This window comes from Equus caballus, chromosome 9 (assembly GCF_041296265.1).
Source record: "Equus caballus isolate H_3958 breed thoroughbred chromosome 9, TB-T2T, whole genome shotgun sequence".
NCBI classification, from domain to species: domain Eukaryota; kingdom Metazoa; phylum Chordata; class Mammalia; order Perissodactyla; family Equidae; genus Equus; species Equus caballus.
In genome coordinates this window covers 17,783,552-17,810,367 of record NC_091692.1, presented here as the reverse complement: position 1 = coordinate 17,810,367, position 26,816 = coordinate 17,783,552, and the positions used below count along the sequence as shown (strand labels likewise).

Below are 26,816 nucleotides of genomic sequence, written 5' to 3'. Positions count from 1 at the left end.
ATGTCAGTGTGGTCTCCCTCCCCTCCCCCATTATAGTAATCAGCTCATCAAAGATAAATATAACTGAAACACTGTGCTAGGCACTCAATAAATAACCTGAGCACAGCTACCATTCAGTTCAGTTTAGTACAAATGAATTAAGCAAGTGATAAAGAATGCTTACTTGTGCTGGATGTTGGCTTCCTGTAAGAAGGCTAACAAGGCTTGGGAACCGTTTTGGGGAATATGCACATCAGTAACTGCTCCCTCTGAGACATAGGAGATACTGCTGGGCTGCCACAGGTCCACCTGTAGTGCAGGAACCAACCTATAATTCATATTCAATGTAGGTGGGGAAAGATCCACGTCACAATGTCAAACACGTTATCTTGTTTGCAGACAGTAACACCAAACACATTCTGGAATTAGACTCAATCCTTGCCTCATCAGGGTAAAATGCCTATTTGATTTTGAATTTGGTGTCTGAATTACATCCGTATAGAATTTGACCATAATTTACAAGTCATAGTTTAAAGACCAACACATTCAAACCACAAGGTAAAAATGAGATAAAATAGTTTTAAGCATGACTTTAACAATATTTAAATTCATTATTACACAAATATTTGAATAATACTAAGAAAAAGAAAGATATAAATTACCCTTCCTCCTACTACACAAGCAAAACTGCAGTAGATTGACAACATTTGGTTACTTTAAATGGGACATTCTGCAGGTGCCTCCTCTTTCCCCAGTACCTGCCTTTCACCAGTTCCTACTCAGCCTTCACGTGTCAGTAGAAACATCCCCTTCTCAGGGAGGACTCGGCAGCTAGGGTAGGTCTCTTTGTCCTTGTTCTTAGAGCACCTTGTGCTTCTTTCATTACATTACCTCCTCTGACCAGAATGTAAGCTCCATGAGGGCAAAGGATTTGTCCATTTGGTTACCACCCCACTCCAAGTGCCTAGAATGGTGCCTTGTGCGTATCAGCAACTCAATCATTATTTGTTGCATACACGTAGAACCCATATAGTAATTTACTACATGTTCACCACGTGTTCAGTGTTTTTCAGAAAAGCGGGAGCTACATCTGTTTGGCTCACTGGAGTGTCCCCAGTGCCTTGTCTAGTGCTCTGCACCTGGTAGGAGCTCTACATTCAGTGGAAGAATGACCGAATCTAGCTGGGAGGGAGGAGAGCCCTGTTTTCTATACAAGTCTAGAATTACACTACCAATTTGGCGGTTTGTCTGTACAGTGATGTCTCTGTCTTCTCTCTGCTTTGGGACTCCCTCTTCCTGCATTTCCAGTCTTTGTCTGTTGCAGGGCCTTGATCCCTGCTAAGCCCTTACCTGATAAGGGTTAATTACTTCTCTTCACTTGGGTGTCTGTGTCTGCATTCTGTGAGCGCTAAAAATACTTTGTGACTCAAGGAAATACACCTCTAGTGGCATAATTTAATCTGGAACAGGGTAGAGAGGCATTTATTTTGGGGACAAAAAGTCTACCTGCTTTCTTTCAAGTAGCTGACTCCTCCACTACCTTGCAAGGGCAAATCTGACTCAGCTAACATCTAGTCCAACAAGCATAGAAGAACAGAAGTGTGGGGCTGGAAGGGATGCTGAGAGGTCATCTGATCCATCTGTCAGCCCTTGGGCAAGGTACAGCTAGGACTGAACTAAACTGTCCCCAATAGCTGCATCTAAACCACATCTTTTAAGTCTCCAAAAGAGGAGAGTCGACAACATCCTAATTTAACTCATATGCACGTTTAACAAGACTGTCAGACATTTTTCTTAGTCCCTTACACTGCAGCACAATTTCATTTTTTCTTGTTCCATTCTTCAGTGAGCAATGGCTGGTTTCTTGCCTTTGCGAGATAAAGCACATGGGTATCTTTCACTTTTCTTTATACATTAGATGTTCTAATCCTTCAGTCATCTTTGGAACTTGTCTCTAAACCCAGTATAGAGACAGATTTTGATATTAAGGTTTATCGCTGAATGCCAGTGGAGATGAGGAAATAGTGCTGTATTCAGAGGGTAGAGAGCCACACGAACCTAAAAAAATATGAGTAAGCGCTCTGGAGATGAGTCCATAAGTGCTATTTTCTGGGGCACATGCTAAAATAAGAATCCTCATCCCACAGAAAAGAGTAGCTTCCCCATAGGAAAGTTGCATGGAAGTAACACAGCCTCCAGCATGACCTGGAGAAGGCTTCCTCGGAAACTAATGTCATCAAAAAGCAGTTGGTCTAAAGGAAACCAACAAAAAAGAATTTGCAAAATCAGGAATTGTATTTTGTTGTGATATTAGGAAAGTAAATTAAAATGAGTTATCAGCTTTTCTCCAGTAATATTTTGGGAAAAGGATGCTTGGATATGTAACATGGATATTACTTGGATATTACATGGATAAGTAACATGGATATGCTTGGATATTACATGGATAAGTAACAGTCTGAGTGGCAGGCCCTTGCCTATATCAAGACATAGGGGACGACGCTACTCATGTGAGATTTTTTAAGTGCCATCTGTCTTATAGATATTTCTAATCTTTTCAATAACACCTTGAGAAAGGAGGTAACTGTAGATACATTTGTGAACGAGAAGACTCAGCATCACAGAGGCAAGACCATTTTCCCAAGGATGCACAGCTATAAAGTAGTGGAACAGAATATGCCTAACTCTGGTGCCCATAATTTACTGATGGGGTAAGTGTCTTCAGGCTCTTCTGAGGTTACCTCAGAAGAATAAGCAACTTCGAGCTTCCTGATGTAGTGTTTGAGGGGATCTGGCCAGTGGGTCTCATACTCTGGTCTTTCCTGTTAGGGGTTATTTGCCTTATAAATCAATATGCAGGTATTTCACAGTTCCAATCAACCCACTGTGGGAAGGTCACCTTCAGCTGTTTCCTTAGGGCATGATCGCATGTGGATGAAGTGATAAACAGTCTTGAACTGCAAAGCTGGGTGACCCTGGATTATGATGACAAACCAAGTATTACCTCCCTCGTCAGGATGGCCTAAGGCTGTTTGCCAACCAGCCCAGGTCTTTGCTGCCAACAGCTCTCTGATATTCTAGGAAAGGATGTTCCTTTGCAGAGCGCTCTGGCCTTGGAACCCAGCGGTATTTCTTTCCTCATACGATTACCAGTCACATATAGTCAGACCCGTTTAAGAGCTGGAGGCAGTTGAGTGTAAAGGTCAAGAGTATGGACTTGAGGAATCTGATGACCCTGGCTGGAATGCTGGCTCTGGGAGCATTGGCTGTGTGACTTTGGGGGAAGTTTTAACATTTCTGAGCCTGTTTCCTTATCCATACTGTGAAGATAACCTATCAACAAGGCTTTGTTTTGGTAGGATTAATTGGAATAATAGAAGTAAAGCATATAGAAGACAGTCTGGCGCATAGCAAAAGCTCAGAAAAATTAGCTATTTGTTATTATTGTTATTTGAAAAGCATATGAAAAGAAAAGATGGAGGCAGGAAAGATAATGTTCTACTTCACACGTATCTAGTTAAAATGAAGAATATGGTGAGATTGTTCCCTTGTTCCAAGAGATTAAAACCTATAGATGGCTTTGGAGGGGAGTGGAGCAATAAATAAACCAAGAATATGAACAAAGCTGGAATGTTTCCGAGCACAAAGGCAATAGCCGGATTTGAAGCCACTCTAGTGCGGTGGTGAATTCCCTGGACTCTGCAGTCTGACTCCCTAGGATTAAATTCAGGCTCCCCCATGTAGCATCTGTGTGATATATGGCAAATTCCTTAACCTCTCTGAGCCTCATGTTCTCCATCTGTAAAATGAAGATGATAATTACACTTCCTTGTTAATCAGTATTTGATAACGTTAGTGGCGGTTGTTATTGTTATGGGATTACAGAGATTATAGAAAATGCAGTGATTAAAAGCATGAATTCTAGAACCAGTCAGGCTGAGTTTGATCCCAGTTCTGCCACTTATTAGCTGAGTGACTTCTGGCAATTTACTTTAGCTCTCTGCACTTCAGTTTCCTCATTTGTAAAGTGGGGTTATGAATAGTATATTTTTCACAGATTTCTTAGGCTTAAATTAATATCTATAAAGTACTTTAAACCTATGCCTGGTGACTAGCAGGAATTCATTAAATAATAAATGATTCAAAATTCAAAAATAATTTCTTTGCAATTTAAAAAAACTCCTATTTCAGTCTGGCACTAATGTCATGGCTCTCTTGGTTCCTGTGCAGCGCTTACTTCGTGGCCTAGTCTGGCCTCTGTGAAGCCCCACCTGTCTTTTAGGCCCAGGGCTGATTACACACCTGGTTCAGGTGTCCCTGGAGGGGTGATTAGTGTCCTCCAGTAGCTTCAGGGTGAGTCCTATGTGTGGCTGTGGGAAGACACCTGAGGTGCTTCTGAACTCGGCAACGGATGGCCTGCCTCCCAGCTGCCCGAGGTAGCAGAGAAGCACGGGAGAGGACAGTCCTGCTCTAAGTGACTCTGAAGTTTCGTTGGTTTGGAAAAGTGTTAGGCAGTGCACTTATGTGTCACATAACGGGTTTCGAATAAGAAATCTTGATACCAAGTTTGTAGTCAACTAGTGTTTGATTTAATTTGCATAATCATATTAATTCCATATTAGCACACATTAAATCTTAAGGCACTGAAAAGTGTCCTCTCTTATTTACCCCTAAAATTGTCTTTTTGGTCTGGACCCATTTTATCTTCTAGAATATTCTTTTAGCATCTTTGTCTATGACCTCTTGGGAGGCTTCTCTGACCACCAAGTTTAGGTCAAGTACTTTTGTTATCTGCTTTTATGGAACTTTTAATTATATCTCATTTCCATAATTATTATATTAGTTCCCTAAGGCAAATATAACAAATTGCAACAAATCACATGGGTTAAAACAACAGAGATTTATTTTCTCTACTTCTCACAGGAGGCCAAAAGTCCAAAATCCAGGTGTTGGCAGGGCCATGCTCCCTCTGAAGGCTCTAGGGGAGGAGACTTCCTTGTCTCTTCCAGCCTCTGGTGGCTGTGGGCATTTCTCGGCTAGTGGCCACATCACTCCCATCTCTGCCTCTGTCTTTGTGTGGTCTTCTCCTCTTCTGTGTCTCCTAAGGATACTTGTCATTGGATTTAGGGCCAATCTGGGTAATCCAGGATGCTCTCATCTTGAGATCCTTAACTTAAGTACATCTGAAAAGACTTTTCAAATTAGGTCACATTCACAGGTTCCAAGAGTGAGGGTATGGACATATCTTTTGGAGGGCCACCATTCAACCCACTATAATTGTCACGTTAATATCTGTTTTCTCCATTATTTCCATGAGAGTTGAAACTGTGGAATTCCTTTTTTCCCCCCTCTTCCTATATCCCAGTGCTTAGAACCGTGCATGACACATAACAGGCACTGAAGAAATATTTTGTAGATGGAATAAATGAATCACCCATTTTCCTCTTTCCTCAGATATGTGCTTTCTCCAAGATTGCTCCAGAGCATTTCTAGATTTCTAATTCTAGTTCCTTTCACCAAGAAATTGGTGAGGGGATCCTCTTAAATTTTGTCCACTCATCCCATTTTTCAACTCACAAGTCCTTAATTTTGAAATTTTATTACATTTAAGTGTAATCTTAGCATATGCTGCTTCTTACGTCACAGTATTGCATCCTCTTCTGATGACTGTAGTGGCCACTTCAGCTACACACTTAAAGAAATGCTTATTTTTCATGATATTATTTGTGCTTCTTATGACTTGTCAACATTTCAAATATTGGTCAGCTGCTAGAAGGCAAACTTGGCCAGAGGATACGATCTCCTGTAAACCAAAGGCATTTGGTAAGTTGTTAAAATTCTGGGGCTAATTTTACCCAGTCCTTATCCTCTCTCTTCAAGCCCAGAAGCACTTTTCAAGTTATCACTTCCCTAAAGCACAGCGCCAATAAATCCAACAAAAGACTCCAGAAATTTAGGCATCTAAGTCTCTTGTTTCACCATTAAAGATGAAAATATATTAACTAACAACTAATTAGGAATTAAAATAGTCATAAATATTAGTGGAGGCCCAATAGTGCAATAAAATTAGTTCAGTCCAAATGAAAGCATTGCTTATAAATTTTAATATAATAGAAATTCATACTACTAGCCTGAGTGCTAGTCATCAGAAAAGCATTATTCCCACGACATTAGGTCAAGGTGGGAAGGCCTGGTAAAGCTTTGCTTTGGTGCCTAGGTTTTCCCTGTGGTTCTCTTCAAGGCTGAATGCTGATTGTTATAATTGGATAGTGAGTCTCATAAATCAAAACAAAGCACACATGTTGAAAATAGAAAGATTCTTGACGTTTCCCTAACTATTAATTGGTACATTCACCAATTTGAAAGGACTGTTGAAGCCCATCAAAGACTCTCAGAACATACCAGTAGTCAAAAAAAAGTTTGGGTTATTGGCTTGTTGCAGGAAAGGGTGATCTCTGAAGGAGGGTGTTGGAAAGAATTTATGGGATTCGGGCCTGTGTTAGGTGATTTTATGGAAGGTTTAAGGAACTGGGATCTTTCTTGGGATTGAATGCTATCAGAAAGACTCTCAGAGTTAGAAGAAAAATATGGGTGAACTTGAGAAAGATTTTCCCAGGGATATGTAAACTTCTAGACTCAGAAAGACATGCTGAATCTGGAAGAATTATAGTTTAAGGGGCACTTGGAAATCAAGTAGTTCAATTGCTTTTTAATTAAGAAAATTATGGCACTGAACTATCGAAAACATTATGGAGATTTCTCAAAAAACTAAAAATAGAAAAACTGTATGATGCAGCTATTCCACTACTGGGTATTTATCCAAAGAATATGAAATCAAGAATTCAAAAAGATTTATGCAACCTATGTTCATTGCAGCATTATTCACAATAGCCAAGTTGTGGAAGCAACTGAAGTTCCCATTAATGCATGAATGGATAAAGAAGATGTGGTATATATATACAATGGAACACTACCCAGCCATAAAAAAAGACAAAATCATGCCATTTGCGACAACATGGATGGACCTTGAGGGTATTAGCTTAAGCGAAATAAGTCAGAGAAAGACAAATACTATATGGTTTCACTCATACGTGGAAGATAAACACATAGATAAGGAGAATAGATTAGTAGTTACTAGAGGAAAAGGGGGTGAATGAGGGAGAAAGGGGAAAAGGGGCAAGTGTATGGTGACAGATAAAAACTAGACTATTGGTGAACACGAAGCAATCTATATGAAACTGAAATATAAAAGTGTACACCTGAAATTTACACAATGTTAAAAGCCAATATGACCTCAATAAAATTTTTTAAAAAGGCAAAAACAAAAAATGGCCAGGACAATTTAGCACTAGTGTCACCTTTTAGTCATCAGTTATACTGACCTATAGGTCAGTATTGAAAATAATATATAAAGCAAAATAACTACTCAATTTTTAAAGTTATTCTCAGTAAAGAAAGCATTTTTCTAAAGCAGCTAAGAAGATGAAATGGAAATCAGCACATTATTTTCTTTCACATTAATTGCCAGCTGATGGTAAAGACCAGTGAGGAATCATCCAAATGGAGGGTTGGATGATCAAGCAACTGGATCATCATCCTGTGAACAATCTAGAGGATTTGGAGATCGTTCTGTCTCTCAGCTGTCTGTGAGACAGGCTGATTTTCAAAAGTCACAGCTATGGTAACCACCCCACATCCGTTCACTGTTTACTGAGCACCTACAGGCTCTCAGCTATGTGCTAAGGATATGATAATGAGTAAGATACAGCTCGGCCCTCAAAGACTAAGCAGAAGTTACATGCTTAATCTACAGAGAGAAGACCCATGAGGACTGTTTAACTACATTTTGGGAGGCAGTTTGGGACACCTTCCCAGGAGAGGTGATGCCTATGTAACACTGAATGATGAGCAGGAGTTAGCCGGGCAAAGGCGAAGGAAAGTGGAGTAAGAAGCATCATTGAGAGGCTTCCATGCAAGGTGGGTTGGGTCAGGAACAGAAGGGAAAAGAGAGAATGACAATGTTGAAGTTTACCTAAGCCCTATGATCCTGGAAAACAATGACAGTTACAGTCATCCCACTGCCCCTTTGTGTTCTGGAAATGGCTTACTGCAAGGAACCATCCTCCTCATATGACTTAGAAAAGACTCATGGATTTCCCCCTTGTTTACTTACGACAAGCTCAGACATAGACCCTCAGATTCCCATTCTTTGCCTCATAAATAATTAGCTGAAGTGTTCATCCCCACTGATCAATCTGGGCAAAATATCTGCTCCTTGACTCAACCAAACATTAGGTAAGCCTTTCTCTTCCCACCAGGGCCCTGAACTTTTACCCACCCTCAGCCTGACACAGCATACAGCCCCTCTGTAACAGCCCGTCCTGAGCATCAACTGACCTCATGGTGCAACATACTCTGATCTGTTCTCTGATCAGGCCCCTTCCAGCTGTTCATCCCACTTCCCCACACCTGGTTCTTTCTAGCCTTGTTCACTCTTCTCCATAAAAGAAAAGCCCTTTTCTGTCTGACTTTTGAGACTTGTACATTCACTCTGTTACAATAGTCTTTTTTTCCTGCATTTGCAATATCCTTACCTAACTCTGGATTTGTTTTTTATTTGGTGATACTACACAAAAGCATGCTTGAGGTTTATTTGGATGATTTGAAGCACAGAAGGAGTTCTTTTAACCAGCTTCCATGTAATTGATCCTGACTTAACCAATGTGCTTCTCTATTGACAGGATTTCCTGTTTCAACATGTGGGATAAAGATGTTGCCATTCCACTGCCCCTACACAGTCGCCTCCAAAATAACAAAGAGAACTGGAATGAGAAACACTAACTTTGCCTTTGGTGAAACTAACTGTGGGTCTGAGCAATAAAATATAAAGATGAAAAGCAAATAGAGAAATGGTAGATGACTTAGCTGATCAGAGAGTTCAAATCTAACCAGCTGGGGATGAGGTATGGGATAGCAAAGAAAAGCAAGTTCATGAGCTTCACAGAAGCCCTGGACAGTCTCAGGAATTGGTGTCACTGTGGAGTATGAAAGGCGGAAGTGAGAAGATGGTGACATAAACACAAAGGAACCTTAAGAAGATCTAGATAAGCACTCTAAATCCTCTGCACCAGTCCCACTCTCAGGTAATGGTCCTCGCATATCCCCAGTGAAATGTGTTTTCTGGAGAAATTGAAACAGAGGGGCTTTAAAGCAGTGATAAAGGACGCAGAAGAGGCTGGGGTACAAGGTTGGATGGAAAACACGTAGGGTAGCAAAAATCTGCACACTAATTTTAGTTTTTCTTATCCGAAACAAGGACTCTGGAAACGAGGGGTATACATTCCAGGCAGGAGGTTGGAGAAACCATACCATCCCAAAGAAAAAATGACTTGATGGTGTTACTTAGTGGTACTCGAACTAATCATTGGGTGAAATGAAGTCTGCTCTTTGACAAGTCCCATTCACATACATCAGTCTTCCTGGCAGCTCTCCCCACCCCAGCTTTATGGAGATATATGATATTGTGCCAGTTTAAGGCGTACAACATTTTGCTTTGATACACTTATAAACAATTGCGTCAGCGGAAACCTCCAACATGTCACATATTTAACATTTCTTTTTTGTGGTGAGAACGTTTAAGATCTAGTCTCTTAGTAACTTTCAGGTATATAATACAGTATTGTTAACTATAATCACAATGCTATGCATTAGATCCCCAGAACTTATTCATCTTATAACTTCAAGTTTGTACCCTTTGACCAACATCTCACCATTTCCCCCAGCCCCTGATACTACTATTCTACCCTCTGTTTCTATGAGTTTGGCTTTTTAAATTTCCACATATAAGTGAGATCGTATAGTATTTGTCTTTTTCCGTCTGACTTGTTTCACTTAGCATAATGCCCTCAGGGTCCAGTCACGTTGTGGTAAATGGCAAGATTTCCTACATTCTCATGGCTGAATAACATTCCATTTTATACAAATATAAAAAAATATATAAATATATATCATATGTTTTTTATCCATTCATCTGTTGACAGATACTTCGGTTGTTTCTATATCTCAGTTATTGTAAACAATGCTGCAATGAACATGGAAGTGCAAATATCTTTTTGAGATCCTGTTTTCATTTCCTTTAGATATAGACCCAGAAGTAGAATTGCTGGATCATATGGTAGTTCTATTTTTAATCTTTTGAGGAACCTTCATACTGCTTTCCATAGTGGCTATAACAATTTACATTCCCACCAACAGTGCATTGTGGTCTTGATTTGCTTTTCCTGTCAGCTTTTCAGTGCCTAGCTCTTACTATAAATGTGTAGTCAAGGCTTACCAGATATTTGCTAAAATCATCTGACAAGAAACAGAGATACTTGAAAACAGGAAAGAGGAGTTCAGAGGAAATGCAGATAATGCAGGAAGGAGAGCAGAATTTCAAAGAAACAGAAATTAATAAGTGCAATGAATGTTTCTGAGCTAAGAGGAGATTTTATATTCAAGAAACAAGAGCAGAATGCTCTGAAAAAGGAATAATTCGAGAATAAAAAAGGGCATAAATTTAAAATACGATAGAATAATTGGAAAATGAAGTTGAGGAAATTCCCCAGAAAGTACAACAAAATGGTAAGAAGATGGAAAATAGAGAAAATATAAGAAAATAAATTAAATCATGTAGTCTAACATCTGATGAATAAGAAAGCCACCAAGAATAGAAAAAGTAGAAAGGAGAATATTATCAGACCATTAATACAAGAATTTTCAGAACTGAAAACATAAATTTCCAGATTAAAAGGGGTATTGAGTGCACAAGAAATGAAAATAGACCCACACCAAATTACATCATCATAACATTTCAGAATACCAGGAATGAAAAAAAGATTCCAAAATTTTCTAGACAGTTTATGTTAACGACAAACTAGACAAGGGGCTTACATTTCTGGTCAAACAGAGAGCTAGATAACTTCAGCACTCACCTGCTAGAAGATAGCTAGAAAATGCTGAATAAAATATAACCAACATCCTTTAAAAGTAGAGTGGAGCTCTCCAAAACATAAGGGAAATTCTCAGGAGCCTAAAATAAGATAACGCCAACTAGAGCTGTACACATGTGGGCGGTGATGGTAGTCCACGTTCAGAATTGTGGGTGTCTGTCACTCACAGAGATCTGGAGCCCAAAGTGGGCAGTTGGAACTGAGATTCTAGCACAAAACTAAAGCTTCAAAGGGCAAGAGCCTCAGTTAAAGAATGAGATTTAAAAAAAGCCTACATGCCAGTAAAATTTGATCAGGAAGCACTTTGTAGTAATAAATGCAAAACCTCTTCAGACAGAGAAAGATGTGCCCTCCAGCCAGGCCACTCAGAATTCTTACGTCTGAAGTCTTGCTGAAGAAGTGTTCGTGATAAAAATATTACAAAGCATACGAGCAGACAATCTGCTGTAAGTAAAAGCCACTATATCCCAACACATAGCAGGATTCTGCCCTCAAGGTCTTCACAGTATCAAAAAGAATGGCTAGAGGAAGTTCCTGGAACAGAAGAGAAAGGAAGGAACCTCACGATACCTGAGATAAGATACTTCGATGTGGGTATCAGTGTATGTAGATAAAATATATAAGACAACTACATTATCAATGGGGAAGGGTAAAGGGGCTTCAAGGCAGGTAAGGTATCTACAAGGCAGAAAAGGAGAGAAAAAACATCAAAAAAGCAACGAGGAAATAACAGTAAATAAAAAAGGATTACCTTCTCCAGTTAAAAGAGCATGTATATTGGATAATAAAAATATCCTCCTAAGAGCTGGTTACAAGAGACATAAAATGGAAAGGTTGAAAATAAAACAACGGAAAAAGACATACTGTACAAATACTAAAGAAAAAAAGCCAGTATAGCTATATTAATAGCAAAGCATTTAGGGCAAAACAATTTGTGGGGATAATATGTCAATATTTATATAACACTATATATAGTGTATATGTATAATATGTCTATCTATGTATGTCAATACATAGATATACATATGTACATCTATGTGTACATCTAAAATGTTCAATTTACCAGGAAGGTGTAAATACTATTAATCTAAATGCATCCAATACAACAGCATCAAAATATATATGGTAAAAATGGACAATATCCTAAGGATTGTAAATTACAAATCCTCCATTATATTTCAGTAACTGAAAGATCAGACCTCCTTCCCAAGCACACATAGAATTTTTTTGAAAATTGACTCAATATCAGGCTAAAAAACAAGTTTTAACAGATGTCAGAGAATTGATGTCAAACAAATGTTCTCTGATTACAGTGTAATTAAATTTAGAATGCACTAACAAATCTATCTACATTTAGAAATTTAAAAACAGACTTTAAACAACTTGTGGGTTAAAGAAGGCACTTTAGTGGAATCAGAACCCAATCAAAAGTCGATACAACATTTCTAAGAGAGAAATTTATGATTTAAACTCTCATGTTGCAGAAGAATAAAGGTGAGAAATTGATGAGTCATATGTCTAAATCAAGAAGTTAGTAAAAGAACAACAGTATCAACTACAAGAAAGTAGAATACAGGGCGTACTAAAGACGAGAGGGGAAGTCGATGAAATGGAAAGCAAAAGTAATGGCAAACATCAACAAAACCAAAAATCAGTCTTTGAAACATATTTTACCTAGAAAAATTATTAGCAAATCTGCTTAAGAACAAAGGCATTCAAATGACAAATATTAGCAGTGAGAAAGTGACGTAAACTCAGATTCATCAAATTAACAAAAAAATGGATAATACTATAAATGACCTTAAGCCAATACATTTGAAAACTTAAATTTCCTAGGAAAACGTAATTTACCACAATGTAACTTAAAAAATTAGCTGAAAAGAGATAAATTACCTGAATAAACTTACTATTGATTAAAAAATTGAATTAGTGGTTAAAATTTATATCCTTCTCGACTCCTGTATGCCCCAAACTATACACTGCAAGACAAAAAAAAAAAAAAAAAATGGCAGGCTCGGGGAGCTCTAACACTTACGCAATACATAATGTTATCCCAACCTTATTTTAACTCTTGCAGAGTTTAGAGAAAGAAGAAACGCTCCTAAAATGATTTCATTAGCCTTGTATAATCTTTGATATGAAAAACCAGGCAAGGACAGCATGAGGAAAATAATTATAAGCCAATCTTACTTATGAACATAGGTACCAATCTTAAAAATGAATATTAGCAAACTAAATATAGAAAGGTACTTAAATCGTGACTGAATGCAGTTGTAGTTTAACATTAGTAAAACCTATTAAGCTATTTAACCATATTAATAGGAATGTATTAAAGAAAAGAAACCGTATGATCATATCAATACGCTCAAAAACAACTTTTCAAATTTCTACATCTATTAATTATAAAATATCTATAGAAATGTGTAACAAATGTCTATTTCCTTAACCTATTAAAGAGTACCTATCAAAAATCTTCAGCAAACATTTATATGTAATGTTAGTATTAGAAGCGTTCACTTAAAAATCAGACACAAAGTAAATGTACTGTAACACCAATTCCATAGACTCATACTGATGGTCATCGCTAAAGCAAAAGAATAAATTTTTAAAAAGGCTAAGAATTAGAAGGGAAGAAACAAAACTGTCATTCACCAACCGCTGTCTGCAGAGAAGCCAAGAGAACCAATACAGGTAAACCATGAGAATTCAAAGGTCAGCAGCATTTATGGATATAATATCAATGTAAATATATATACACACATCACTGTAAATGTGTATTTACTGGCCTTGAAATATCTTCACAAAAATAACGTTAAGTGAAAAAGCAGATTACAGAATAGCAGGTATAGGCAACACCACCAAAATGGTGATGACGTAAGAGACCCAAGCCTCCATCTTCCAACAAAGATCAACAATTAGACATATATCTATGAACAAAAACAGCTTGGGGAGAGCTCTGGAGGCCACTTAAGAAATTTTAGCCACACTGTGGAACAAAAATCCTGAGAGTAACTGCACAAGAAGAGAAGGAAGACAATTGCATTTTGCCTGCGTCATTCCATCTCCTAAGGCATTGCTCAGTGCCAAGAGGGAACTTTCCAGCTGGAAAGATTTCCCCTCACCAGGAAAGGAAAAGGAGGATGAGTGGCCAGCTTCTCCAGTCTTTTCCTGCTTCAGCTTCCATTCCACCCAGACTGGCAAAGCGAGACATATAGAGATGGCTAGGAATAAGTAAGAAAAGCAGGGGCTACCAATAGCAGCCACATAATGGGAGCAACTGTGGTTCACAGTGACCTGTTCTACAGATAAACTCAGCAGCTTCTGCCACTGAAGAAGGAATCAACTGGTAGTAAAGCTGCCACAGACCTCCTGTAGATTTCACCAGCTTTTGCCCCACACGTTTGCATTTGCTGATATTTGTCACCTGAGTCCCTCCCTGCTCCTTCACTGCCCCTCCCCCACCCCCAGCCTGGGAACTGCACCAGCGGCCTGTGGCTATGTGAGTGCAAGATGCTGGCCTAGACCCACTGTGGCTGGCTGACCCTCACTGCTGTGTGTGCACTCAGGGCTGCCCCTCAAGCTGGGCACTTGTATGACACCTAAATGACACCCATCACCAGCTTCCACTGCAATGTGTACACTTTGAGGGAGATTGTGCAGCCACAGGAGAGCATGCTGACAGCCTAGGCCCCTGTAACTACTTCTTTTGTCACCAGTCTGCATCACCATGGCTAGCCTCTCCAGCTGCACACATGCATGCCCCAGCCCAACCCCTGTCACCAGCCTCCACTGCACATGCTCAGGGAGAGATTGTGCAGCCAAGGGAGAGCATGCTGACAGCCATGGATCAGCCACGGAGCAGTTATGGTCCCTGCAGCTGCCAGTGCAGAGACTGTAGTTGGCCTCAGGCCTTACTGCCTGTCCTGGCCCCCACCACTACAAGTGTATCTTCAGCCAGCCCCTGCTACTACAGAGGCACCTGCAGCTGGCCTCTGTAGCTGAGTGTGCCATGCCACCAGCACCACCTGCCCTGATCTCTAGCCATTGGACCTGGAAGTGTTGCTGAGGACCCCAATAGCCCTTGCAGCCACTGTGGACTCTCTGCAGTGCTGGCCAAAGAGCACACCATTGTCTAAAGAACTAAAGAGTTGAGCTAAAGTTGAGCTAGAGAGCCATCATGCCCCCCTGGACCTGGTGCCACTACATGCCACCACACTTGGCACCCTGCACCACTAGACCCAGGGTCACAGCATGTTCTAGCATGACCCCACCTACAAGTGAAAGTCTTCCCTTGCTGAAGTCAGTCCATAAATTCTGGAAGAAATGACTGCTTCTTCAAATGCGCAGACACCTAAGCAAGGCTACAGGGATCACATAGAATTAGGGAGACATGACTTCACCAAAGGAACACAAGAAACCTCCAGTAGTTGGCCCCAAAGAAATGGAGATCAGGAACTGCCTCACAAAGAAGTCAAGATAATTATTCTAAAGATGCTCAGAGAGCTACAAGAGAACCCAAATAGACAATTTCATGATATCAGAAAAACAAATTAAGAACAAAATAAGAAGTTCAAAAAAGAGATAGGAAACATAAAAAAGAACCAAACAGAAATTTTGGAGCTGAAGAATTCAATGACTGAACTAAAGAATTCAATAGAGAGTTTCAACATCAGACTTGACCAAATGTAAGAAAAAATCAGTGACCCAGAAGACAGGTCAACTGAAATTATCTAATTAGAGGAGCAAAAAGAAAAAAGAATGAAAAGGAATGAAGACAGCCTATGAAACTCATGGGATACCATAAAAAGAAATAATGAACACATCATCAGAGTCCCAGATGAAGAGGAGAAAGGGGCAGAAAGCTTATTTAAAGACTAATTGGTTGAAAACTTCCCAGACCTGGGGAGAGATTTGAACATCCAAGTTCATGGAGCTAATAGATCATTCCATAATTTCAATCTAATGTGATCTTCTCCAAGATACATTGTTACAAAACTGTCTAAAATCAAAGACAAGCAAAGAATTTTAAAGCAGCAAGAAAAAAAATTCTCTCATAAAAGGGAACCCCCCATTAGGCTATCAGCAGATTTCTGGCAGAGAACTTGCAGATCAGAAGAGAATGAGAGGATAAATTCAAAGTGCTGAAAGAAAGAAACTGTCAGCTAAGAAAATTTTATCCAGCAAAGTTGTCCTTAAGAAATGAAGGCCTGATAAAGACTTTCTATAATAAACAAAAGCTGAGGGAATTCATCATCACTAAACCTGCTTTACAAGAAATGCTGAAAGAAGTTCTTCAAGCTGAAATGAAAGAAAAACATGAACACATATGAAAATACACAATACACTGGTAAAGGTAAGAACAGAGTCAGATTCAGAATACTGTAATGGTGGTGGTGTGTTAACTACTTAACTCTAGTATAAAGGTTGAAGGACAAAAGTAGTAAAGAAGGCTACAGCTACAACAATTTGTTAATGGATGCACAATATAAAAAGATATAAATTTGGACATCAAAAGGGTAGAATTTTTGTATATGATCAAAGTTAAATTGTTATCAGAGTAAAATAGGCTGATATAAGTTGGCATTTTAAATGTTTCACAGTAACCACAAAACAAAAACCTATAATGGGTTTACAAAAGATAAAGAGAAGGGAATCAAAGCATACAACTATGGAAAATCATCAATTCACAAAGGAATGAAGTAAGAGAGGAATAAAGGAACAATGGAACCACAAAACAGCCAGAAAACAATTAATAAGATGGCATTAGTAAGTCCTTATTTATCAATAATTACTTTAAATGTAAATGAATTGAAATTGCCAATCTGAAGACAGAGAGTAGCTAATGGAAAAAAACCAAGAACCAATTATATGCTACCTACAAGAGACTCACTTTAGCTTAAGGACACACATAACTCAAAGGGGAGGGATGGAAAAAGATATTCTATGTAAATGGAAACCAAAAAAGAGCAGGGTTAGCCATGCTTATATCAGACAAGATAGACTTTAACCTAAAAATGGTAACAAGAGACAAAGAAGGTCATCATGTAATATAAGGGGGTTAATTCATCCAGAAGTTATTACAATCATAAATATATATGCACCCAACATCAGAACTAAATATATTAAGCAAATACTAACAGATCTGAAGGGAGAATAGTTAACAATGCAATAATAGTAGAGGTCTTCAACACTCCACTTTTGACAGTGCATAGATCATCCAGACAGAAAATCAACAAGAAAAAATTGAACTCGAACCATACTTTAGAGCAAATGGACATACACAGACATTCCATTCAACAGCAGTGCAATACACATTCTTCTCAAGTGCGCATGGAACATTCTCCAAGATAGATCATGTGATAGGTCCCCAAACAAGTCTTAACCAATTCAAGAAGATTGAAATCATACCAAATATCTTTTTGGAACACAATGGTATAAAACCAGAAATCAATAACAGGAGGAAAACTGGAAAACCCACATATGTGGAAATTAAACAACACACCCCTGAACAACCAAAGGGTCAAAGAAGAAATCAAAAGGGAAATCAAAAAATATCTTGAAATAAAAAAAGATGGAAACACAATATATCAAAACCTATGGGATGCTGCAAAAACATTTCTAAAATAGAAATTTATAGTGATAAATGTCTGCATTAAAAAAGGAGAAATATCTCAAAAAAACCACCTAACTTTATAACTCAAGAAACTAGAAGAAGGAGAACTTACTAAGCTCAAAGTAAACAGAAGGAAGGAAATAACAAAGATCAGAGTGGATAAGTGAAATAGAGACCAGAAAAACAATAGCAAAAATTAATGAAACTAGGAGCTGTTTTTTTAAAAAGATAAACAAAATTGACAAACCCTTAGATAGAATAACTAAGAAAAAAAGGGAGAAGTCTAAATAGCTTTTTTAGACTAAAAAAAAGAATTTACATACTCATATAAGTAAAATCAGACACAAAAGAGGAGACATTACAAATCATATAACAGAAATACAAAGGATTATAAGAGACTACTATGAACAATTATACACCAAAAAATTGGACAACCTAGAAGAAATGGACAAATTCCTAGAACACATATAAACTACCAAGACTGAATCATGAAGAAATAAAAAATCTGAACAGACCAACAATGAGTAAGGAGATTGAATCTGTAACTCAAAACCTCCCAACACAGAAAAGCCCAGAACAAGATGATTTCACTGGTGAATTCTACCAAACTTTTAAAGACAAATTAGTGCCTATCCTTCTCAAAGTGTTCCAAAAAACTGAAGAGGAGGAAATACTTTCAAACTCATTTTACGAGGCCAGCATTACTCTGATACTACAAGAGAAGAGAACTACAGATGAATATCCCTGATAAGTATAGATGCAAAATTCTCAAGAAAATATTAGCAAACTAAATTCAACAGCACATTAAAAGGATCATACACCATGATCAAGTGGGATTTATTCCTGGGATGCAAGGATGGTTTAATATATGCAAACTAATGTGATACACCATGTTAATAGAATGAAAGATAAAAATCATATGATCATCTCAATAGATGCAGAAAAAACACTTGACAAAATACACCATCCTTTTGTGATAAACACACTCAACAAATTGGGTATAGAAAGAATGTACCTCAACACGATAAAGGCTACATATGACAAACCCACAGCCAACATCTTACCTTCTAAGACCAGGAACAAGATGAGTTCTCATCAACCTATTCAAAATTGTACTGAAAGTCCTAGCCAGAGCAATCAGTCAAGAAAAAGAAACAAAAGGCATCCAAATTGGAAAGGAAGAAGTAAAACTGTCTCTATTTGCAGATGATATGATCTTATATAGAAAATCCTGAAGACTCTACCAAAATTCTATTAGAACTAATAAACAAATTCAGTAAAGTTGCAGGATAGAAAATCAATATACAAAAATCAGTTGCATTTCTATACACTAACAACGAACTATTAGGAAGAGAAATTAAGAAAACAATCCCATAGGGGCTGACCCTGTGGCCTAGTGGTTAAGTTTGGTGTGCTCTGCTTTGGCAGACAGGTTAGGTTCCTGGGCATGGGGCAGGGACCTACATCACCTGGTGGCGGCCATGCTGTGGCGGTGACCCACATACAACATAGAGGAAGATTGGCACAGATGTTAGCTCAGGGTTAATCCTCCTCAGGAAAAAAAAGAAAGAAAGAAAAAAGAAAACAATCCCATGTATAAATACAACAAAAACAATAAAATACCTAGGAATAAATTAAACCAAGGAGGTGTAAGATCTGTACACCAAAAACTAAAAGAATTTGATGAAGAGACAAACAAATGGAAAGATATCCTGTGTTCAAGAATTAATATTGTTAAAATGTCCATACTACCCAAAGCCATCTATAGATACAATGCAGTCCCTATCAAAAGCTCAATGTCATTTCACAGAAATAGAGCAAACAATCCTAAAATTTTTATGGAACCACAAAACACCCCAAATAGCCGAAGTAATCTTGAGAAAGAAGAACAAAATTGGAGGCATCACACTTTCTGACTTCAAGCTATATTACAAAGCTATAGCAATAAGTATGATATCAGCATAAAAAAGACACAGAGGGGGCCAGCCTAGTGGTGTAGTGGTTAGGTTCACGCACTCCACTTCAGTGGCCCGCGGTTCCCAGGTTCAGATCCTGGACTCGGACCTATGCACTGCTTATCAAGCCATGCTGTGGGAGGCATCCCACATATAAAGTAGAGGAAGATGGGCACAGATATTAACTCAGGGCCAATCTTCCTCAGCGAAAAGAGGAGGATTGGCAGTGGATGTTAGCTCAGGGCTAATCTTCCTAAAAAAAAAAAAAAAAAAAGACAGATGAATGGAACATAGTCAAGAGCTCAGAAATAAACCCTCACGTGTATGATCAACTAATATTTGACAAATGAGCCAAAAACGCTCAATGGGGAAAAGACAGTCTTTTTAATAAATGGTTCTGGGAAAATTACATAACCACATATAGAAGAATTAAATTGGACAGCTATCTTACACCACTCACAAAAATTAACTCAAAATGGGTTAAAGCCTTAAACATAAGAATGGAAACTGAAAAACTCCTCCTAGAAAAAACACAGGGAAAAAGCTCCTTTACATTGGTCATGGGAACAATTTTTGAATATGACACCAAAAGTACAAGCAACAAAAGCAAAAATTAATACTTGGGACTACATCAAACCAAAAAGATTTGCACAGCAAAAGAAACAATCAACAAAATAAAAAGGCAACTGATGGAATGGGAGAAAATATTTGCAAATTGAAAGGGATTGATATCCAAAATATATAAAGAACTCCTACAACTCAATAGCAAAAAACAAACAAACAAACCAATCCCAAACAATCTGATTAAAAAATGGGCAGAGGAATTGAATAGACATTTTGCCAAAGAAAACATAGAAATGGCCAACAGGTACATGAAAAGGTGCTTGACATCACTAATCATCAGAAAAATGCAAATCAAAACCAAAATGAGATCTCATCTCACACCTGCCAGAATGACTATTATAAAAAATATGAGATAATAATATTGGTGAGGATGCGGAGAAAAGAGAACCCATGTACACTGCTGGTGGGAACATAAATTGGTACAGCCACTATGGAAAACAGTATGGAGGTTCCTCAAAAAATTAAAAATAGAACTACCATATGATCCAGTAATCCCAGATTTGAGTATATTTCCAAGGAAATAAAAACAGGAACTTGAAGAGATATCTGCACCCCCATGTTCATTGCGGCATTATTCACAATAGCCAAGACATGGAAACCTAAGTGTCCATCTACAGATGAATGGATGAAGAAAGTGTGGTGTATACATATACAATGGATATTATTCAGCCATGAGAAACAAGGGAGTCCTTCCATTTGTGACAACATGAATGAACCTTGAGGGCATTATGTTTAACAAAATAAGTCAGACAGAGAAAGACAAATACTGCATGATATCACTTATATGTGGACTCTAAAAAAGCCAAACTCATAGAAACAGAGAGTAGAATGGTGGGTACCAGGGGCTGAGTGGTAGGGGAAATGGTGAGATGTTGGTCAAAGTGTACAAACCTCCAGTTATAAGATGAATGAGTTCCGGGTATCTAACGCATGGCATTGTGATTTTAGTTAACAATACTGTATTATATATGTCAAAGTTGCTAAGAGACTAGATCTTAAATGTTCTCAACACAAAAAAGAAATGGCAATTATGTGACATGATGGAGGTGTTAGCTAACGCTGTGGTGGTAATCATTTTGAAATATAAGTGTATCGAAAGAACATGTTGCATACCTTAAGCTTATACAAACTTGTATGTCAATGATGTCTCAACAAAGCTTAAAAAATACAGTAGGTATAGTATGACGCCATTTTTCCAAAAGTAAACATATATATATATATGTATATATATATATATATATATATTTATATGCATAAACAAATGGAGTAAATACAAAACCAATTGGAAAGAAAAAGACCCATAATTCAAACAAAGCTGTTTGAATTCTTCAAGAGAATGTTTGATTTATGGCAGAGAATGCTGCCTAACTTTGCCATCTACGAAGTTCTTTACCTCCTCCTTCTTCCTCTCAACTCTTGTATACATTCTGGTTAGAAACCTGCCTGCTCATCAGGGACAGGTTACTGGTAACATTATGAGAGGATATGATCAGTCTTACCAGTAACCAGGAAAATGTAAATTAAGTCAGAATGAATTAATACTACACAGATATAAGATCGACAGACATCTGACAACACCAAATGGAGTCCAGAGTTTGGAGCAATGTGAAATTTCATACACTGCCGCTGGGGCACACTGGTAGAAACACTTTGGAGTTTGCAAGTTGGCAATATCTAGAAAAGAATAAACATATATTTCTCAACTCATCAATTCCACTCATAGGTATATAACCCAGGGCTGTGGTTCCCAAACAGTAGGTGCCCTGGAACACCACAATGAATGCACAGGGATACCATGGGATGTTTACAATCTCCCAGGGAAACACCTTGAGAATAATACTGTTAAGTTCTTTGGACCTAACTACTTAATAAGCAGAACTGTTATAGATGTTTTCACTTGGCAATATATCAAGGACATTTTCAAGTCAATACATACAGATCCATTCCACTGTGTGTGTGTGTGTACACTGATCATGTAGTGAATTTGGATCCTTAGAAAACAAATTTCAAAAGCACAACTCATACATTCTCTCTGAAATATCTGAAGACAGACTTACTTGTGGCATACTTTTTATTATATTCCTGAAATTCTTCTAAATTTGAAGGACATAGGCTTGAAGAGACGGTATAGTCCTGATGATCTGGTTTTCCCACATAAGGTAGCTGGGTACCTATTAGATGTCTCTTCTATGTTGATTTTCTTGTTAATTGACCAAGCTCCTGCTTCTTCTCTGTTGTTGGAGCTTTGAATCCAGGGTTCTTGCTTTTGAGTAAACCATACATATTTCCAATGGGTCATGGAAGGCTTTCCAAAGTGGTATGGCCCTGGCTCTGTTTTTACCTTGCTGTTGCTGACATCTCACTTCATCTTTCCTGTACTCTGGATTGTCTCTAAGGTCCAGGAAGGACTAATGATGATGGACACACACCAGTGTAGCCCACCAGGCTTCTAATATTGAGGTGGATCCAGTGCTCTGAGGCTTAGCCCACAGTCAACAGTAGGATACCCGGCTCTGTTGATATCACCTAACAATTCAAAGAATCTTGCGTTAAATACTCCTTTTAGCTCACTGACTTTGGGACTGTGCATGACTGTTCTCTTTTCATCCCTCTAAATAAATGTATGCTCCCATCAGCTGTTCTGGACTTCACTGGGTTATCATTACATTCATAATTTATTGCCCTCCTTCCTATATCTGATGGGTATCATGAAATTCATCTCTTATTGATCTTTTTTCTAAATTTCATGAGTGAGGAAAGACAGGCATCCAGGGCATAGCACATTTGGAGGTTTCTGAGACTGAATACACTGGATTTAATAATTAAATGTTATAAGTGCTAGCCCTCCTGGGTACTCTTTCTAGCTAAACAGTGACTTATTCTAGGCTCAATAGGAAATGGGCTTCATTTAGGTAAGATTTTCTTTAGGTAGTAATAGAAGTGGTGCTTTTGTTAATCCTATTTCTAGCTCAACTGAAACAAAAAACATTCAATCATATAATTTTGCACATCCTGAATGGGACTGGAGGTAAGAGTGACTGCTTGCCCTTACAACCTCAACTCCACCCCTCTTATCTTGGAATCAGATCATCAGCCTAGGACAAGAAAATGGCTATAGCTGTAAGAAGGGGAAGAATTAGAAAGATTAGACACACTGACAGCCAACTGTGGTTCCTTCAAATTCAAGATAACTGTTAATTTTTAAAGGATTAGAAATTTCCAAATGTTCAACTGATTAAGATTAAGCCACCAACAACAGTCATTCCTGAAGTGACAGTTTCATTTGCATGACTCTAATCTAACCCCTGGGCAATACTGAAAAGTTATGCTTAGGTAAGAAAAAGAAATAAAAGGCGTCTGAATCAGAATGGAAGAAGTAAAACTGTCTCTTTTTTATATATGGAAAACCCTAAAGACTCCACCAAAAAAAGCTATTAAAAAAATTCAATAAAGTTGCAGGACACAAAATCAATATGCAAAAATCAGTTATGTTTCTACACAATAATAATAAACTATCAGAAAGAGAAATTAAGAAAATAATCTCGTTTACAATTGCATCAAAAAGAAGAAAATACCTAGGAATAAATTTAACCAAGGAGGTGAAAGACCTATACATTGAAAACTATAAGACATTAGTGAAAGAAATTGAAGAAGATGCAAAGAAATGGAAAGATATTCTGTGCTCATGGACTGGAAAAATTAATATTGTTAAAATTTCCATATTACCGAAAGCAATTTACAGTTTCAATGCAATCCCTATCAAAATTTCAATGGCATTTTTCACAGAAACAGAACAAATAATCCTAAAATTTGTATGCAACCACAAAAGACCCTGAATAGCCAAAGCAATCTTGACAAAGAACAACAAGGCTGGAGGCATCATACTTTCTGATTTCACCCTAAAGTGACAGTAATTGCAACAGCATGGTACTGGCATAAAAACAGACACATAGATCAACGGAATGGAATAGAGAGCCCAGAAATAAACCCATGAATATGTGGTCAATTAATTTATGACAATGGAGCCAAGAAGATACAATGGGGAAAGGATAGTCTCCTCAATAAATGTTGTTGGGAAAACTAGACAGCTGCACGCAAAAGAATGAAACTGGATCCTTATCTCACACCATACAGGAAAATCAACTCAAAATGGATTAAAGACTTCAACATAAGACCTGAATGCCCTGTCAGGGTATAGATGCACATCAAAGGCCAGTGTCTCAGGTGTAATATCCCTTAAGAGCGTCAAGTAGCACTTGCCTAAGTCTGTTCTTGTAATGGCTTCCCCCTACAGGTGCTTGTCACGAGGAAGTTTCAGATTCTAAGTCCTACATGCTTTGAAAAATATAGGTAGACAATTATTATATACTATATCCATTTGTATTGTCTGGTAAGAAACGCTAATATTATTGCTTCTCAAACTTTAGAGAGCATCAGACTCATCTGGATATCTTGACGAAATGAAGATTCTTGGAACCTACTGCCAGATATCCTGATTGCAAGGGTCCTGCGTTGGCCCAAAGGAATTTGCCTTTTTAACAAGCCCACTAGGCAATTCTGAAAGCAGTTGGTCTGAGGACTATGCTTTATGAAAGTCCTGTGCATTTAGGGACTGCTCCTTCAAGTAGTCATTAATGACAACACCATATTTAACTATAGTTTTGAAGACAGTCAAGTTTTTCCTGCTTAATTTATACATCAAGAAACCTTTCGTAGTACTCAATCGGCTACTCATTTTCAGTGACTCTTGGAGAAAAGTGAACTTTTGCACCAGTTTTAGAGGAAAATTCATTTATTTGGCTGTAGAAAAGGATTTGCACACAGGTGTTGATGCAGGGGTAGGAACCAACTCCATTCCCAATTTGTCCTGACACAAATCTACACATTATATGCATTTTAGGAAAATGTTCAAATGCAGATACAGTCTACTCTGGTATAATGTACATTTCCAAAATTCAAAGTAGCTTCAGCATGATTGGCAATTGCCATCGTCTGTTCGGGCTGGTATAACAGAATACCATAGACTGGGTGGCTTATAAACAACAGAAATTTATTTCTCACAATTCTGGAGGTTGGGAAGTCCAAGATCAATGCTCCAGCAGATTAGGTGTCTGGTAGGAGCTTGCTTCCTGCTTCATAACGCCGTCTTCTTCCTGTGTCCTCATATGGTAGAAGGAACAAGGGATCTCTCTGGGGCCTCTCTTATAAGGTAACTAATCTCATTTACGAGGGCTCCATCCTTCTCACTAATCACCTCCCCAAAGCCCCACCTCCTAATACCATCACACTGGGGATTAGGTTTCAACATACAAATTTTGGAGGACACATACAATCTGTGGAATTCAGTCCATGGCAGTAATGCAGGATAATGTCAAAATAATACTGAATTTGCATTGGTCCATACATGATTTTCCCAGTGCGTTAATCTTTTATACATCCAAGTAACAGGAGCTGAACATAAAGTGTACTGCTGCAGACGAGCACAGAAAGGCACAGGGGAATTCAGGGTTGAATATTCAAGATGCCATTCACCCCATATTCTTACCCTTGGCTCAGCTGGTCCACTGCTCTGCCTTTGAAGAACCCTTTGTTTGGTTTTCTCTAGTCCTTCTGAATGTTGTCTTTGTTGGTACGAAGCTCAGTGGCCTCAACCCTCCTGTTGCTCCTTTCTATCAAGCCACTGTTATTTCCTTCAATAAATACCTATATTAACGTAGTATTTACCCACTAGGAATTTAACATATCTTTTTAACTATACTAGCATTTTATTAGTATGTTCTTATTGTTGTATTTTGTATATAAAGTTGCATAGGTTTGAGTGGTCTGTCGCTAATCCAATTTTTCTCAAAAGCCCTGTTATTTTTAACACACAATTCATAGTAGAATGCAACATTTTCTGGGATGCGTATATTGCGTTATAGCAAAACCACCTACATTCTTGAACAAAATAGAAATGATCTTCTATCCATGTGCTGTTTGACATCATTCATGTTTTTTTTTTTTTTCCTCCATGAAGAGGAATACTGAAGAATGGACAGATATTGCTTTGAGTTTAGAATCATTAAGAACTGCTTTTCTGCACCACATCAAGGGGTTTGTTTTACGAATTACACAACTTCTTACAGCAACAGATACACAGTTCTTCTTTTAACCCACATTCAAATTGTATGCCTATCAGTTGAATATGTTGTTCAATTTTCCTTTGACAGATATACAGTTAAAGACCCAAGAATCAAACCAGGAACTCTTTATAAAAACAAGTATGGAAAGGAAGAGGTACATTTCTTTGGGGGAATCTTAAATATCTGAGGTAGCCATTAAGAGTCTGGGATTTCTTGTGGCATAATACATGATAAGAATGAGAATTTTTACTCCACTGTTATTTTTTTAACTACCTTAATTTTTCAAAGTGTGCAGTTCAGTCGTGTTAGGTATATTCACATTGTCGTGAAGCTCATCTCTAGAACCTCTCCACCTATCCCCATTAAACAACAACTCCCTTTCCTCCTCCCGCCACTATTATGTTTTAACATTCTTAACCATGTGCCACTTGAGCAAGTGATAACCGTATGAATACCTCAAATCACCTTTAGCCTGCAGAGTCATAAAAGATTTAGAGAACTAGGGGAATTAACTTTAACCAGGTTTGAGATA

The 26,816-nt window shown here is 38.1% G+C and overlaps 1 protein-coding gene across 1 annotated transcript in view; it reads right to left on the bottom strand.

The window, feature by feature from the left end:
- The window catches only part of CPA6 (carboxypeptidase A6), a 269,567-nt gene that overhangs the window by 85,121 nt on the left and 157,630 nt on the right, over positions 1 to 26,816 (bottom strand). Inside the window, exon 3 of the mRNA XM_001494527.5 lies at positions 164 to 288. Within this exon, the coding sequence (XP_001494577.1) occupies positions 164 to 288 (125 nt within the window). The remainder of the gene's footprint in view (positions 1 to 163; positions 289 to 26,816) is intronic.